Source organism: Seriola dumerili, unplaced genomic scaffold, assembly GCF_002260705.1.
Source record: "Seriola dumerili isolate Sdu_G_001 unplaced genomic scaffold, Sdu_1.0 BDQW01000110.1, whole genome shotgun sequence".
Classification (NCBI taxonomy): Eukaryota; Metazoa; Chordata; class Actinopteri; order Carangiformes; family Carangidae; genus Seriola; species Seriola dumerili.
This window is the reverse complement of record NW_019174365.1, coordinates 3339656-3358484: the sequence shown is the minus strand read 5'-3', so window position 1 is coordinate 3358484 and position 18829 is coordinate 3339656. Positions and strand designations below refer to the sequence as shown.

The 18829-nt window shown below is 41.4% G+C and overlaps 1 protein-coding gene across 1 annotated transcript in view; it reads right to left on the bottom strand.

The window, feature by feature from the left end:
• Positions 1 to 18829, bottom strand: part of slc25a13 (solute carrier family 25 member 13) — a 46121-nt gene that overhangs the window by 15128 nt on the left and 12164 nt on the right. The window contains exons 6-13 of the mRNA XM_022747280.1: positions 15407 to 15553; positions 13182 to 13320; positions 8832 to 8925; positions 7494 to 7578; positions 4842 to 4926; positions 3427 to 3585; positions 1550 to 1602; positions 940 to 1020 (exon numbers count right to left, since the gene is read on the bottom strand). Coding sequence (XP_022603001.1) covers positions 940 to 1020; positions 1550 to 1602; positions 3427 to 3585; positions 4842 to 4926; positions 7494 to 7578; positions 8832 to 8925; positions 13182 to 13320; positions 15407 to 15553 — 843 coding nt within the window. The remainder of the gene's footprint in view (positions 1 to 939; positions 1021 to 1549; positions 1603 to 3426; positions 3586 to 4841; positions 4927 to 7493; positions 7579 to 8831; positions 8926 to 13181; positions 13321 to 15406; positions 15554 to 18829) is intronic.

Below are 18829 nucleotides of genomic sequence, written 5' to 3'. Positions count from 1 at the left end.
TTCCTTACTGTTCTAATGAACTTCTTAACAGCAGAGCAGGCAGCAGCTTTACTGTTGTTTTCAGCCGAGCTTTCTGCTGCTCTATGCAGCCATGACATAAATATGTCAACACCATGATATGACAATTTTTGATCACTTTAAAAAATCTGGCAGTATTAATATGAATGATATGATATCGCACATCTGTATTTGATTGGACTGGACTCGACAGTTGATGTTATAATTATAGCTCTACTATGAAAGTCAAAACTTTAAAAAGGGTAAAATAGTTAGGATAACAGAAAATCTAAATGGTTTATTACCATTGTGGTCACTCTTTTGGAACTGTCTCTGAGAGGGACGTCTGCTTATAATATTTTCTTACATAGGGTCTTGGCTAAATGTTTAGATTGCTGTGTCTTTTGAGGCCTCAGGCTGTAAAAAGCTCCTGTATCTAACACCAAATGGTCCATTGGTTTAAATTCTGTCTAGGTTGTGAATGGGGCTGGGCAATGAAATGAAAATTATCGCAATATAATTTTCTTCAATTAAATAAAACAAATGGTTGATAAATATTCAATATAATTAATTTTCATTCTTAAGATTGCATGCACAGAAATTAATAATGAACTGCCTATCACATCGCAGGAATATTGGACAAATTAGGTTTTAGAAAGGTGAGTAAGTTAGGTTAGATTTTATTTTATTATTATAATTGCTTTAAATTTTCTACCTCAGATTTGAGAAATGTTCCACTGTTTGTCAGGTACTGGGCATGAAGAGTAGTTTAAAACCAATATCAACTGGTTTTCGACTGATATTAAAACTTCTATAATTAACATTAATATTTTTGGCCATGTCGACCTGTCCTAGTTGTCGATGAAAGACGAGCTCTGCAAATAAGCCAATAAAGTCTCATTAGAAAATGTAACAAATGTTTACAGCTGATTTGACACTTACACATCCACCAGCCAGGATCTCAGCACCCAGAGGGACTGTGCCATCTTTCTGTCTGGTCTTTCCTCGCACAAAGTCATTCACCTGGAAACACAAAGTTATAGTTTCATACAAAGCTACTAAAGCTGGTTCAGCATAGTATAAATATAGTTAATACACTATATACAGTATTTTATGTACAACCTGAGATGTAGAAAATCCAGTGCACAAATGTTAATCCTACATCTCGCTTCTAATGTAATTTGGTTTGCACTGAAAGACACCATTGATTTTATTTATCAGTGGACATTATAACTAAGTGGTGTTAACAAGCATTAACCATTAGATATATGTTATAATGACAACAATATTGACACCACTGCGTACCTCAATGTTAAATGCTTTAATCCTTTTCACAAAGATGCCTGATAGACAGGTCCCAGATGCAGGTACACTGGAAGGGTGCTCACAATGTAACTACAGGTGACTGTATGTAACTGTAGGTCATCATTTCCATCTAAGCGTGTTATGTGTGTTGTATCACATTATATAAAATCCATTTGAGAAATTAAAAGGATAGAAAAACCTCATGGATCTCTGTGTGAACGTGCATGTGTCTAACGCAGTGACTTACTGTAAGCTTTATGGCTTTCTCGGGCGCCACACCCAGTAGCTGTGGTACCAGACCTATCATTAGGAAACGACGAGATGATTAGAAAAAAAGACTGCTGTGGTACCCCTCCTCACACACACACACACACACACACACACACACACACACACACACACACACACACACACACACACACACACACACACACACACAATCACACACACACGCACGCATATACATATACCACTTCCACACAGAGTCCACATGAAGTGTGGCTTCCTGCTGCATGCGTCCGACCCTGCAAGATTCCCCAGACGCTAATGAAATCTATTGATGTGGAGTGCGGGGACATCAGAGTAGCAACAAGAGAGAGAGGAAGAAGGGGTAGAGAGAGGATGAAGAAAGAGAAACTGCTTCCCAGAATAGGAAAAAAGGGCAGAGTATAAAACAAACCAACCAAAAGTTTACGCAGACCTCAATTACAACCCAGAGCTGGATAAAAATAAACAAAATAATCACAACAGAGCACAATGAAACTTGGCCCCCTACCCAGCCTCTAGGCAAGACACACACACACACACACACACACACACACACACACACACACACACACACACACACACAATTTCCTCAAAGTTACAGACACAGTTAATAGTCTACAGTAGTCTGTGTGTAGCAAGGCCACACACACACATAATCATATACTCAATTTGGAGCTTGGTGAAAGGACCAGCCTGGACCTCATAAAATGCAAACCAAAATCATTTTCTAAATTTTTTTTCCAACTGTTTGCATACTTTCTTCAACACAAAATATATGTGAATACACACAAAGGGACTTGGGAACATGCAACTTCTTTTATTTCAAAATAATCCCTATAAATTTTTTTTTTAATTGTTAAGATGTTTTGTTAGATCCTGCCATCGAACATCAAACAAAAGTAATTGTGCCAATTTTGCACTGATGATTCTCCTTCAGCAGATTTTCCCAAAAGTGAACACACTTTCAACTTATATTACATAACTACCGTTTGGCTGTCAGGATACCTGTCTGGCTATCTATCTGGAGCCAGACCTGTCTATGTCTACGTCTGTGAAGCCATTCCTTTCCTGATGGCCTTTGTGTTTCCCACAGAAATTCAAGCATTCAAGTTTCCTCTCAGGAGCCCGGTGCTGTCAATCAAAATCATGGGATTTTGAAAAGGCCCCGCCACCGTTCCAGGGGACCATTTTTCAATCCTCCTTCAATCCTACCCCAACAATACCCACCTAGACACACTAACCCCAGTGTCTGAAGACGGGGCAGGTAGTCATTAGGGATGTCATGCCCCGGTATGTGCGTACCTGCATGCCCAAGTAGCCACCTGCATGTCCGTGTGTGCATGTCTACATACTTGCACATCTGCTCAGTGTCTGTGTATGAGTTTGTATGAGTGTGTAGGTCTAGACGCACGACATCACCGCATCATGACACAGGCCTAAAGGTATGTGGCCTTGCGTGTGATGTTCATTGTCCTGCTCTGAAAGTCCCCAGCCAGTCGGTAATCACTTCAAAGGAGACAGGTCAACAGAGAGGTGAACTCACACCGCCCTCCTGTCCCCCATACACTTTTCTTCTCCTCTCATCTCCTCTTGCTTCCCTTCTCTTTTATTGTCCTTACTACTAGCCTCTTCTCTCTTTTCTCTCATCTCAGCTCCTTTTTTGCCAAAACCTGTTTTGTGAATTTGACTGTCAGTAAGTTGGAAATACTGTTTTTGGAGTGTTTTTACGTAAAGACTCCAGCAAGTATAAGCAACAGTAGCTTTTGCACAAGTACTGCAGGATTAAAGCATCAAAGACAGTATCGACTGTGCGGTTTACAACCATGGCTGCAGGTCAAAACATTCATGCATACTGACCTCGGTAAAGTCCAAAGAAGCCCTCATAGCGCACCACCTTCTTGAAGCAGTCGAAGCTGCTCTTGTACATGAGCTCTCCCACCAGGGAGCCGCTGCTCCTCTGGTTCTGCATGCGCGTCTTGACCAGATCAATGGGGTACACTGCTGTGGCACCCACAGCTACAGACAATAAAACAAAAGCTTTTTTTAGATACTGACCACATGTTATGAGGGTATTATCTGTTTATTTCAACACACAACTTTCACTTAAGTGCTTTACTTTTATGACAGCCATGTCCCACTCTTGTGCATACATCTTTGTGTTTTACAATTGAAGCCAACAACAATAGAAAAAGCTGAAAAAATGAGTAAGAGGAGTGAAGAGTAGATAGGGTCATATGTTATTTAATGACTCTAAGCTACTTTTTCTTTTGAAAATATGTTCAAACTGTTAGGAATAACCTGAGCAAAGTTCAGCTACAGATGTAGATTAAATGGTTGGTTCACCAGTGAAAAAATACAATAGTTTTCTACTCAACAGCAGTTGTTGAGTAGAAAAATTATTTTAGAGGTTACATATTATGCTGAAAGTGAGCGCAACCTCACAATTAGAGGTCGCTGATTATGCTAATGCTAAAATCTCACAAATATGCAAACAAAATTAAATTCACCGTCATAATGTTGGGGTGAAAAACTACTGGCAGTGATACCACTCGAGATACCACTAGGTGTTTTTGCAATTTGGGTGAATTGACCCTTTAAGAGGAAGAAGAGGTAGAGGAGGAGGAGGAAGGGGAAGTATGTGGGGGTAATGTTAAGAACGTCAAAGTTTTTTGAGTTCAGTGTCTTCGGCCTGTCAGACGGACACAAACAAAAAGAACCGACCCAAGGCGACAGACTTAATTAGAGAGAGGCCGAAAGAGAAGAAGGGATGGCGGACCCGTACCTCCTTATTAAGCTGTCTCCCTTGGGATAGAAGGAGGAGGAGAAGGGAGGAATGAAGGAAGGGAGGAGGAGAAGACAAACAGTGGGGAGTCTGGAGCCAAACACAAGGCCTAGGCACCACCCTTCACCCCCACCTTCATCCTCCCTCTTGTGATCACTCATACAGGTACAAAAGAATCCACACAAGAGGGTTTTCCCATGGCACGCAGAGAGACGAGAGACGGGACAGAGCGAGACAGAGGGACGGTAGAGAGAGAGAGAGACTGACCGAGAACGAGAAGGAGAGGGAGAACTTCTCTTTAAGCAGGGGAGTGACCGTTGCTCTTGTAAGCAAGCAAAAGGGCAATAGAGGGGCCATTGTCCTCTCTCTCTCTCTCACCCTTTTCTTATGAGGACAGTGGAGGGCGGGGGGGGGGGCAGGTAGGCAGGCAAGCAGGTAGGTGGGTGGTGGGTTGAAGGTATGCAGGGAGCCAATGGGGCGTGACTCTTACCCCCTGCCACTGAGCCAAGGGTGAACCTGTAGACCGACTCTGCCACCTGGACCAGGATGGGGCGGGAGCCGTCACTGCCCAACTGCTGCTCACAGTGGAACAGAACAGATTAAAACAGTTAGAGAGACATGCCAGTAGACAACTCACAGTTTCAGACATTTCTCTAAAACATTCCACATGTACTTCATAAAACATTGCATGCCACACATCTAACTCCACCACCCTGCAAGATAAAGGGCTATTAAATAAAGAATTTGTCACACAGGTTGTATAGTGTTTGACAGCAAGTCCCAATTTCATGATGGACATTGGTTTTAATCATAATGATCATTTACTAATTATGCTTACAAGAAATGAGAGTAACAAAATATCTTTAATTGATGAGTGTACAAATAAACATGCTTTAAAATCATACTTTCTACAATTATTGTGTTCATTATTTTTTTGAGTAACTGTTTAACTGACTATGAAATGTCAGAAAATGGTGAAAAAAAACCTGCCATCGTTATTTCCAATAGCTCAAGATGACGTCTTCACAATGCTTCTCAGATTACAGAGCTATAGAAACAGAAAAGCAGCCAATCTTCTCATTTAAGAATCTGTAACCAGACATGTCTTTGGCACCTTGACTTAAAAAAATAAACTGACTTAATTTTTTTGTTGATAGACTAGTTGATAGAATCATTTTAGAACTAGACAGAGTAACTGCTGAAAGCAACACTAAGTCCTGCACAAGTGATCATGTGGTGAGTAAGGTTAGAAATTAAGAAAAGATCGGAGTGTTTTCTAGGTTTTAAGACTGTTGCATAAAACATGTAAACCTATTAACCACCACCTAATATGTAGTGTTGTATCCCTGCACTGAGCCAAAAAACCAGTATGATCAACTTTCTGTGCAACTGTCTTTTCCTGTGCAATTTCTATAAAGTAAATATCTAATATTTTAAAGCATAATATACTAAATATTAATATATGTAAACACACACCCTTTATATTTAATTTACAATTACTTATTTTCAACTATAACTAGTTAATTCTTTGCACTTCTCCATCTGAAACTAAGGACATATACAGAGATGGTTGTATTATCTGTTGACGTATTTATTGTCAGTGCTTAATTCTTTCATTCTGCATTAGAATGGCAGTTTCTGTGTAACTGAATCTGCCTTACACTAGTCTGAAAAACCATTTGTCAAATAAAATTAGAATCAAAGTGATCTGAGAGCAGCAAAGTGTTAGTAGCATTAGCCACACAGTAACATTAGCCACACTCCCTCCTCCACCTGAGGTACCTGTTGCCTTGTCTGGTCTGCCCAGCCCTGGCCTCTCGACCCTGGGGAGAGGGGGGGTGCAGTGTGGTAAGTATGTATGTGTGTGTGTGTGTGTGAGTGTGTGTGTGTGTGTCTGTGTGTGTGGGTGAGGGGAATGGGAGTCTCTAGAACAGGTCCAACTGTCAGAGAGAACCCCAGCCCCACCCCCACAATTCATCCTCAGAGGTTGCTTCCTGCCCAAACGTCCCCTCTACACAAACTCTCCCATCCTCCTCAGCTCTGTTTGCCTGAGGACTGATGAAACTTGGCAATACTTACTGTCAGGATGTTTGAGGGAGAAAGAGGGAACAAGTTAACAGGACATAAAGAGAGAGAAAAGGCAAACCGGCAAACATGTAGAGAAATAAGAGAGAGGGAGAGAGAAAGGGAGAAGTAGATCAAAAAGGAAATGGAGAGAACAAGCGAAAGATGAGGAGAGAGAGTTCCAGCTAGCTGGCGGCCAGCCCCCGAGGCCGAACCACAAGGGCCTAAAGTGGCTCATTGTGGTGGGACTGGCGTCTGTGTAGTGCTGGGCCCCTTTGCTTGCTCCCCTTTGGCCCCAGCCTGCTCCAATATGGCCTGGCCAAGCCTTCACTGTAGCGCTGGAACCCACCCGGCAACACAACTCTGACCAAACAGCCCGAGAAAGAAAACACTCCTCTGCTCATCTGTCCGGCTCTCAATACGTCCTCCTTCCTCTTCTTGGTTACAACTTGTCTTAAGTCTTTTCACATCTATTATTTACAATGTGAAGTATGTTTGACTTTCATTAGCTAATGAGGACGTTTCTGCTTCTCTTTATTTGTGTGGATTTGGGAGTTCTGAGTATATGTATTTTTTTTTTAAGACATCAACCACATGTGAAGGGGGAGTGGGAGTTGGGGAGTGGGGAGTGGGGAGTGGGGAGGAGTGGGCGGGGGGGGGGGGGGGTCTAGTGGTGTTAACTTGGACACACTGGGTTCTAAACCTTGGTATGAACTTTTATAAATGAGTAGGACTGATGTGTACTGGCTGACCGGCAACTTGGGGGCAAACTATCAACTTTATACTTCACAAAGCCTGTTTGGGTCTACATCTCCTGTGTTGCTTAATTTCACTTCTATGTAACTCTAATACACATGTGTCAGTGAATTAATAGTATAATTCATGCCAAAATCCTAAATCAAACTGATGTTTTGGTTTTGGAGATTAATTACCTGTGAAGGAGATATCACTATCTTTAATTATAAATCTCAGTCATCTGCACGGTGACATCTAACCCTAGAGATTGTATCGAGATGGAAAAGAGCTGCCAATGTGGAAGAGGAAACCAAACACATCAACAAGTCTTCATATTCTGTACCTGTCTCTGGACCTCTGCCAAGTTGTAGGGCAGGGCACCTTCCTCCAGCGGAGCGATCTTCTCGATGTCCACTAAACCAACACGTCTGGTGAAGAGAGAGAGAATGAGGAGGGAGAGGGAGGTTTGGAGTAACTTTCAACTGTTGTAAAAACTCTCAGAGGATTATAATATTTCATACATGCATCACCAAGTACATGACCTTTGCAAGCGCAATCTGTCAGTGTGAAGTTACTCAAACTTTACAGATACTTTGCCATCGTTCTATGTGAAAATATTGTGGCATTCAGAAATCCAGACCTACGCTTGGCATGATTGAGTTAGACAACCGATCTACAGGAACTGACGACTCCCACTCTTTTATCCCTTCATCCAAGTATAACATAGATATTTAACCTTTGGATAGAAAACTACTGCCTTTATGAGTCTTTCCATTGCATCTCTATGATGGTCCCAGATTTCCCAGGCTGAGGGAACGGGGAACGCCAAATCCCCCCCCTCCCCATTCTCCCCACTCTCCCCACTCCTCTCCTCTGAATATTGGGGCTATTATCTCTCGCATCTCCAATCAAGGGGAGTGGAGAGGGCTATTAAAGTATCCCATTGCCCAGAAATAATAATCAGGTGGTGTCTCAGGCCGGGGTTAGAAATTATGAGTACACTCGTCGGGCCGCGAGGCAGACGCAGAGGAAGTGAGGGAATGTGAGACATATACAGTTGTTTTGTGCCACGGATTATAGGAGCTTGAATTGCCCCCCTTTTTTTTTTTTTTTACATGAATGGGAGTTTGGATTGGGTTTGGACTGAAAGACGATTCTCTGGCACTGATGTAGTCATGTCTGATTCTTTTGATCCGTTGCAGAGAAGTTTGAGAAGGAAGAAAGTGCTCGTCTATCTGAGTTATGGACGTTAGGGCCAAAGGTGTGCTGTGGGGGGCAAGTGTGGGATAGGCTTTCTCCCCGACTAGCTGAGGAAAAAGTTAAATGACTGATGTACGAAGATGCAATCCTTCCATTATCGCAGTAACAAAGCTACAATTTTCTGAACTTAAGTGTTTGCCTTTTCTCAGTGAAACATCCAATGAATGTCACTACCTGCTTGGCCATCAGATCCACATTACTAATGATTATTTCCTCGGAGATCATATTATCCACCCCAAGACTAGATTAGACATAGAAAAGCAAATTACATCCAAAATACTGTCACATTATGAAAATAGAGGTATTAAATCAAAACTAGCATGATTTTTCTGTGGGCCTTTTTTGTTTTTGAAGCTTTAGAGATGTTTTTTTGCCAATGTGTGTGTGTGTGTTTGTCTGTTTGTCTGTCTGTCTGTCTTACCCACGGGGCTCCGACAGGTCAGCCAGCTGAAAGAGGATGTCTACCTCCATGGGTGTCACCTGCCCAAACCTCTGAGCTGCCACAATGAACTCCTCTACAAAAAAGGGAGGTTTTTATTTAGTTTGTACTAAAATTAATGAATAAACCAACATTTACAACACAATAAATAGAAAACACAATGAAAACATCTTATATCCCTATCTTTCCATTTGATGCCGTCTGTCTGTGTCCTGGTCAAGGTGACAGTAAACGAAGCAGATGTTGTATCAGTCAAGACATTTTACTCCTCTGCCATATCCTCCAGCTCAACCTGGTGGATCTCAACCAGATGAGATATTCATAATTCCTCCAGTGTGCTCTGGGTCTGGGAATGGTCATGATTTGATGCCACCTAAACCACCTCAGTTGTTTCATTTTAATCCAAAGGAGCTGTGGATAAACTCTGAATTGAGTGAAACATAAATTGACAGGTAAATCGAGAGGCTTGTTTTCAGGCTTTCAGGAGTACAATGGTACAACATCCAAAAAACTGAGGACCAGTATACCCTCACTGGCACGCAAGTCCCCAACATCATCTCCACAACTCCTTAACTTGAGACATCAACTCTCTTTTAATTCCAATAGGGCAATCTGCCCTTTTCCGGCCTAAAATTTGGAGGCGCCAACAATGATCCTAACAGCTTCACAGCTGGCTGCAAACTGGTCCAGCACATACTGGAGGTCATGACCTGATGAAGCCAACAGAACTACATCATCAGCAGAGAGCGATGCAATTGTGATGTCCCAAACTGGATATTCTCAACTCCTTGGCTGTGCATTGGGATTCTGTCCATGAAAATTACAAACAGAATAGGTAACAAGGAACAGCCCTTTTGTGGCAGCAACATCTACAGTGAATAGTGGGTCCACTGCTTCACAGCCACAGCCATATACACTCCTCCTCCTGAATCTAAGGCTGAGGTGGATGGATGATTAGATAATGAAGACTGGATTGCTGGGTTGTACTGAACGTTACATTATGTTCTTGCTGCTCTTTTTAGTTGGCTATTTTAAATGTTGACGCTTTATGGTGGATTTTTTTCTTCAAGTTCTGTCACTTATGCATATTTCCCTCTGTAACATAGTTTTAATTACAAGTGAGAAGTGTCAAAGCATGCTGAATTCATCATAAGAAAATAGACATAAAGAGTTATGGACTTCATGGAGTTCTTTGAGGCAGCTTTAGTATGCTGTAACCTGAAACCTGGTCTATTGTTGGTGGAATAAAGAACAGGTTGACTGTAGGCTGGCTTACAGTGGAGGAGTCAGCATTGTTTGACCTGCTTTATTCAAAGAGCAGCAGGCTGGGGTTGTGACAAAGTCGTCCTACACTGGAGCCATTCACCCCGCCGAGGCTCAGCTTACCCCTGAGGCATGCTCTCTTTCTCTATCTCTCTCTCTCACACACACACACATATATATATATATATCCATGGGTACATGCAGGTGATGCTCACAAGCATGTGAGAGCATACTTACACAAGACTAGACACACACACAAACACACAAAGACACACACACACACTCAGACATAGACAGAGTTCTGTCTGGAGAGATCACAGATCACAATGCTGATAACCTGTCTACCTGTAGCCTGTAGTCACCACACACACAGACACACAGACACACAGACACACACACACACACACACAGACACACACACACACACACACACACACACACACACACACACACACACACACACACACACACACACACACACACACACACACACACCTGTCTGACCTTTATCCCCTTTTTTATATTTCCTCTTTGTGAAGTGACCATTACATAAATGCCTTGTCCAGACACATTTCCCTGATAGCATACACTCAGTTAGCTGTTTATTAAGTACACCTAAAACTAATGCAATTTAATAAAAGAGTCTTCCCTAATGAAGGTTATAATGTTCAGTTTTTATTGAAACTATTTAAGAGAGGTTGATTCAACTTTATGGTCATTTTGGAGGCTGCAGTTTGTGGTGCTGTTGAATTGTATTGTGTTATATGCACTAAATGAGTTTATTTTCTATAGTCTCAACTGTCAAATGTGAAAAATGTATAAATCTGTTTGCACACAGCTGCTCACATTTGAAGACTGACACTTAAAAACTTAGAGCATTTAAACAGCTAAATACTACAGATTTATTAAAATTAAACTCATCCTCTCATCCTTTGTTAAGACAATTATTGCTTTTTTGTTAATGAGTGCAAACTAATGGATGCCTCTTCAGCGTATTATAATAATAATTGTTATTTATACAGCATTATTTTATTACAAAGTTCATTATGTATGCATCAAAAAAAGAAAAAAAGTAGTGAAAACAAGGCAAGACAATAAACATTCAGGTAAAATATAATAGGGACATCAAAAACAACTCATAGTTATAAAAAAGAAAACAATTGCATAAAAGCAATTATATAAAAAAAATGACAACAAAGAGTCTACAGCCAGCAGCTCTGTGAGGCTGTACTTAAAAACATTGGTGCTTTGAGAAAACACTAATGTCAGCATGCTAACATACTGATGTTGAATCGTCACCATCTTTATTTAACTTGCTTGCTCAATAGCATTAAACTCAAAGCACAGTACAGTATAGCTGAGAATTTGAATTTTAGTATGGAACAACTGACCAACAATGCCACTGGGTAAATACTGATATAAAAAGCAACCTGAGATAGTTAAGTAGTCAAGAAACCCTACTAGAAAAAAACCTGATCAATTTAAATTTTAGAACAATCATTTGTGTCGTCCTCAGATGGGAACAGGCTCATATATCATCATTTATGGCAATAGCTAGTAAACATACATGTACACTATTATGTGTTAACACATATTTTTCATCAACATACACTTGATTTTAACCTGTTCACAAAGGTGCACACTCATTATTTGCCTTGTGGTTGTACACTGCTGGCTCAATAAAAGTTGTGTACGCGCTAAGCGCTGCAACGGTATCCCTAAGGCAAAACAGTGGCCTTGTTGCACATACGGAATCAATCAGGATTATTACGCATGTGTGCATGCTTGGCTGTGTTAATGTATTTGAATGCATGTGTGTATGTGAGAAATGTGAGGGGTGAGTGTGTTGCAAAATACACATACACTTGATACATGCTGGAGTGTGTACAGTATGTGTTTGTGGGCCAGCTAGTAGTACATGGAGCGGAGCACTTGAAGTCCCTAAGGAAGCCTTAATGACTCAGGGAGTGGAGGGTGGATGGGTGGTGGCTGTGGAGGTCTAGCTGGCTATGGGCCACCATGGGTCCAGCCAAGCCCAGTCTTGGTGTACCCATGGTGGGAACAGCCTGGGGAGCACATGGGCTCTTGGTCTGGGTTGGTTATGGTCCACACCCCTGATAAGGCTTCAGATAGCATCATAAGGCTACACTAGTGGCCCTGGGCCATGTGGAGAGAGGTCAAAACAGTTTCTTAAACACGACCAGAGCAGGAGTCAGAGTCAGAAAGAAAGAGACAGAGAAAGGGAGACAGACAGAGAGAGCCAACTAGGCTCTTTGCCAAGTATTGAGGAAAAGAATGAGGGACAGCAAGTTGGGCAAGCAAGGGAGAGAGAGATAAGGATTTTAAGAAACTAACCATTAGAGAAAGGGAGGCACAGTGAACACATTGAATCTGTTGGATCAATATATAACAAAACACCAAATTTCAGCTTCTTGTAGTTTAACATTATTGTTCTGCAATAATTTAGATAATGAAGGGTTATAAGAACTGAAGGTTCATTTGATCTATGAGGAGGCAACAGCCTCAAAAGTGGGCGCATAACTTTTTTTGATAAATCAAATCGTTTCTCATTTTTGTCTGTTTTTTGAAGAATTAGAAATTTAATTTTCAACCAAACACATCCCAGGACATATAAAGCGGTCCACAGATCAGTGCCAGGATGTCTAATAGACAAGACAGGCACCATCAGGGATTGTGGGTATGCAGTACGTGTGCTGGGTGGCATCCAATGTGCCCATTTAAATGCCACCGGGAAGGAAGAAAACCAAACAAAAACAAGTTTCCACCCTCCCTTTCAACACACACATAGATGTAAATACATTATGTGGGACACACTTTCAATATTGTCTGTTGTCCAGTTTGTGTGTGAGAGCACATATACATTGTATGCTCACATTTATTTGGGAGTATTTGTCCTATATGCCGTCTATATTTTTGCACTGCATACATGTAGAAAACATCACTACATGTGAGTGCATGTGCATATAATCATAAACGTGCTTCTGCTTTTTGGTTGCCTATGTTTATATAATATATAAGTTTGGTAATTTTTTTTTTCTCCCTAGGTACCTTTGGTGACTTCCACATCTCTGCGGTGGCCAGCCAGGGTGCTGTAGATCTTTCTGATCAGCTCCATGTTGTTGAGCAGCGAGTTGAAGCCGTTGAAGTAGGAGAAGCTGACCTGATGGGATGTGCTGCCACCCGCAACCTGGGCAAAGAAGAAGACGGGGAATTTAACAGGCAATAGACTAAGACACATACATAAATACAGTTATACTCAAAATAGAACAAATGCTTGAGAGATGGATTTAGATATCATGATTATGGGAGAAAAAAAAAATCACTTGTCAAGAGGATATCTTGACAAACATCAATGGTTAATCAGCAGCGTTTCTCTACTATCACTCCGCAGGGAGAAGTAAACCTGTTTCAACCGCTACTTTTTCCATCACAAGACGAACACTCTCGTGGAGTTTAATTAACTTTCTTTATGAGGTGGAGGAAGTGGTAAAAGAACAGAAAATAGAAAAAAGGTAACGGATTAAAAATAGACGCTGGGGCCTTTAAGGACATTCCAGACTGTCCACAAACTCTTTTATGAGAGCCAGGATCCCATCTTTATCAAACCAGGCTCTCAAATTCTTAGCGAAGCAGCTCTAACTGCTGCATGTTTAGTAATGTGTGTTTCAAGTACGTTCCCTGAATGTTGTTGCCTGTTTTGGGTAGTTAAGGCCAGAGTATCAGATGAGCCTTGGGGCTTTGCTTTTCTCCACTGAAAATTGAGAGCTTCCTTTCACTAGATGGCACTGTTTGCTTTACAGACACATGCAGGAAGATTGCTAGCTGCTTTCTGTGTTTGCAACATGGGAGGGAAGCTTTGGCTTGGGTGAAACTGCCCTAACAGAGAGTCACTTTTGTATCTGTTCATATCTATGAGCCTATAGACATGGATCTTCCCACGATATCCAACACAGAGTCTTTCACAGTGGGGGAGAGGAGAACAATATTTGGGGGGAGAGAGTGTGGCGCTGATCATTTACCATTTTTGGTGAGTGAATTAAAGGTTGCCGTTTCAATGTTTGTGTTCTGCCATAATACCGCCTTTAATGTGTCTGCAGTGTTTCAGTGTTTATGGGATTTTTGATATATGTATGTATGTGTGTGTGTGTGTGCGCGCACACTAGAGCGTGAGAGAGAGTTTACTAACAGCACACCAAGATGTCTGGTCGGTGAGGTAAACACAGTGGAGAAAATGACAGAGTCTACAAGGTGTTTATGAAATGGGGCAAGACATGGACACAGACACAAGACGCACACACGTGCAACAAAAACACTAACACACAGAAGGAAAAGACAAGACACAAAAAAAGACAAACATCTCAGAGTTCAAAACAAATAGAGCACACATGCACAGCTGCTCACACACAAACACACAGGCAAAGATGATGGACTGTAAAGCTCCAGTCCCCATCTATCTCTGTCTCTATCTTCCCATTCAGCTGGCCTGCTTGGCTTTGACACTGCCAGAGAGGTTAGACTTAATGACATGTTGGGAGGGAGACAGAGACACGGGGGAGGGAAGTATAGAAAGAGGGGCAGTTGAGAGAGAGGGAAAAAAAATGGAGGGAGGGAAGAAGAGAGAGGACGGATGAGAGGCGACAGATGAGGTAAAGAGGAAGAGGAAGACATGAGAGATAGACAGCTGGAGGGAAAGCCATGGTGTTTGGTTGTGGGAGTGTAAGAGAAAGAAATGAACACAGGGAGGACAAAAGACAAGAAAGAAGACTTGAGAAGGGAAGAAACAGTCCTGCCTTTACCTCTTTACGGTAATATTAGTATGTTAAGTTTTGTAGCTGATTTTAGCTACCAAATCAGTAGCAAACATTGCTTATAACGTGTATATGTAGAGATGCCCTTTATGAAACATTGTGTTTGTTTTTTGATATTCCAGAGTGAGCATCATCTTGCAGTTAATCATTCCAAGATTTTGTTAGATATATAGTTACTTTACTGTATCACAACATAGCCATCAAGTGACAAAGATAGATGTACATTCACCTGTATCATGGCCAAAAAAGTGCAGCTAATGTGCAATATTAAATTATTACAGTATTAAAATGCCCTAATATATCAATTTTTACAACATTTTCTTAACATAAAATGATAAAATATCATAACTCCCAGGTGCACAGCTGTGACCAAACTCACTATTTTTAACCAGTCTGACTTTGGCTCTGTGGATGACAGTAAAACAAATGAGATGAGAACACCGCAGAGCCAAACAAAAAACCCACCGCCACGAGGCATTCCTCCACGAAGGGCGTGAGCATGTGTGGCCGGATGGTGACCATGATCTCCCTGAAGTCCAGGGCTGAGATGGAGCCGCTGTGGGATTGGTCCCGCTGGATAAAAGCCTGTCGTGCATGTTCCAGCTGCATCTCCTGTGGAAGGGAGTGGAGAAAGAAAGGAGGGGAGTCTAGGTGTTAGATCATACAGTAAATGCATATTATTGTACACATATGTGGGTCATACACCTCTTTAAGTTGCCTTCATAAATTAAAATCCACATATACTCACACACATAAGCACATACATATAAAAACTCAGCATTTGCTTTGATGGGCCCCCTGGTGCCATCTCCCCCTTTCAGTTACGGGTAGCCAGAGTTTGGCCGGGCTTCAGCCTAGTCTCCTTTCCCAACAGCGGCTTGCCTACTGTGAGGCGTCACTTGGGCTTTTCACACCCTCCCCAAATCCCCATTAAACCCACTTGAGGCTGAAACATACAAACACACACACACACAGACGTGCACACACAGGAAAGACAGCTAATCACCCAACTGCTCACTTTGTCTCTCTTCTTGCACACACATACACACAAAGGTCCACAGGGACAACGGCGGGCTGTGGTGGGGACAGATCCCACAAGGCCTTTGAAATTAGCTGCCATTATCGGTACCTGCAACCACAAGTCTACGGAGAGAGGCTGTAAACAAACTGCTGCCATCAATGCTTTCTCTATCTTACAACAAGACACTCGGTTACAGCAAAAGACAGGGTTATGAGAACAACAATAATCCACACAGTCATTGTGTAATACAGTCATACGCATGAGGACAGTGAGCTAAGGCTAGTTGATTTAGCCTTTGACTCACCTGCCGTGAATTATGGTATTGAGATCAAAAAAGCAATATGGTAAAAAAAATCATGAGACTGTTGTATTTTTTTGCACAAGGTTTGTGGCAATAACAAAGGTCTAAATGGCCAATTTAAGCGTACTCACTTTTAGGTTCTATATGGTAACTCAACTGAAACATCCGTGCCACAGAAGAGTTTTTGAGAGCTTTTCTAAATTCTCTTTTGTCATCTCTAATATACATGTAGAGCTGAAACGATTGGCTGATCAACAGAAAATTGATCTGCAACAATTTTTATATCCAATTAATCCATAAACAATTTTGTTCACAAGTTTCAGCTCCTCAAATGTCAGGATTTGTTGCTTTTCTTTTGTTTTGGGTCAGTTTGCCTGATGAAAAATTGTTAAGGCCATTTTACAATCCAAATCATTAACTGATTAATTGAGAAATAATCGGAAGACTCATACATACATACATACATACATACATACATACATACATACATACAAACATACCTGTAGTACAACAGTATAAAATATTTCTCCATTAAAAAAGCACCACCCAGCTTAATTAAGTTAATTTATTACACACACAATCCCACAAATGTCCTAAACTAAGAGATTATATTCAACAGGAACACATAGAAAGAATGACAATATGTCAAAATTTTGTGTAAATGCTGAATCATGTCAGGGGAAAATGTTTTAAAATGTTTCTTTTAAAACAGTACTAGCTAGTAGTTTAAGTACAATAACTTTTTTCAGTTTAAAATAAATGATTATCAATTTATTCAAGAAGAATGGACATTATTTTTCAAGCCACATGTGAAGGACAAAAAGTACTGTAAGGGGACTGATAAAAATCGTGAACATGCATGGCATTATTGAATTGATTGATTCAGATGTTATTGTTATAAATGGAACTCAAAAAAGTGGTATTACCACAACACAAAACCCTATGAGACTATGACTTATTGTTGTGTTGAATTTGAGTGATATTTCACTGACAGCATAACTGATCGACTCTAAATTCGCAGCGCCCAAGAGAAACGACTGGGGAAGAGTGACATTTACACAAAGCTGAATGGAGACCGGAGGGGAGTAAGAATAGACACTGCAACAAAAGAGCCAGATTTGCGAAAACAGCAAATGTAGCAGCCATGTGTCAGTATCACCTATGAGCACAGCAGGGGCTCCGGAGAGTGTATAAGTGAGTGGAAGGCAAGGAAACGAAGAGAGATTGACACACGTAAACATTTCCAAAGTAAATAAGGTGAGATATTTTGGTGTCAGCATCCTGAGTGTCGTGACTCATTTCTCCGGTCGGTTGTGAGTAGGTCAAAACACTTTGGTGAGAAATAAACTGGGAAGAGGAATGGGAGGAGGGGAACTAAAATATCTAGAGCCAAAACAAAAAAGGAAAGTGTAGAAGTGATTTGTTTTGCATACATGACTGTGTGCATGTGCAAAATTAAGAGTAAACATTTATCTGTGTGTTTGTGTCCATTTGTAAACGTAGAAAAAATCCTGTTTCTTTGGACAAGTCAGAAGTCTGAAAAAGCCACACACCAACCACACAGATCAACAAAACAACTGTGGTCCAGGGAATGGAGCAGTTTGTAGTCTCAGCCTCTTAAAACCTTAACTTGTTGCAACTGTATGAGTGTTTCAGGGCCATGGTTTTTATTTGGGAGGGGAGTGATGGAGGCAGGAGACATAAAGCTGGGGGCTTAAGACAGCCAACAGGAGACCGCCGAGGCATTTGCAGTTGCTTTAATTGTCCTTGGACAAGAATAAAAACACATGACAAGCCACCTCTGTTTGTTTTCAATGGCTGTGATTCTCCTCCCTCTCTCTTCAAAATTTAAACAACAGATATGACTGCAGCAGGATTGTTTCCCTCTTTCCGATCTCTGCTTCTCATCAGCGCAGAGCTAAAGTTATTGTAAGGAGAAGCTTAAGCACAACTACCCATTTACATGTGTGCCACTGAGCCCTTTACACAGTGATGTTAAGGGCTGCCCAATGATTCTTGGGAGAGTCAAACATATAATTGGGACTTTTAAAATCTGAGCAATGCCAACAATTCACTTTTTTTGAGTGCTTAGGAAAGAAGTGGGACATGTGTTGTCCCCTCCATGTAATTCAAGCCCTTTACTTGCCAGCATTTATAATATGGGCGAAAATGTGCCACTATGTGCCACTTCTCTGGACATCGGTAATACCATTGCCAGAGACAACACCACGCTGACAGTGCGAGCTGAGCCTTGGCCAGCGTCCACGCGTGAGACGAGAAAAATGCATGTAATTGGTGAGAATCTCTGGCTTCCATCAAGACAGTAATTGGCCAGAGAGAGCCCTTGTGAGAAATATGCGGCGCAAACGTTTTCCCCGATAATCCCATCTTGTGAGCATCTGGCAGTGGCGTGGTTACAATGGCAGAAAAACACAATAAACACATGCATGTATGGCAGGAAGAAGAGGAAATAAAGGACAGGAACATTCCTGGGGGAGAAAGTTGGGTGATAGGGAATTATATAAATAACTGAAAAATATTGAGAATATGGTATGTGTAATAACTC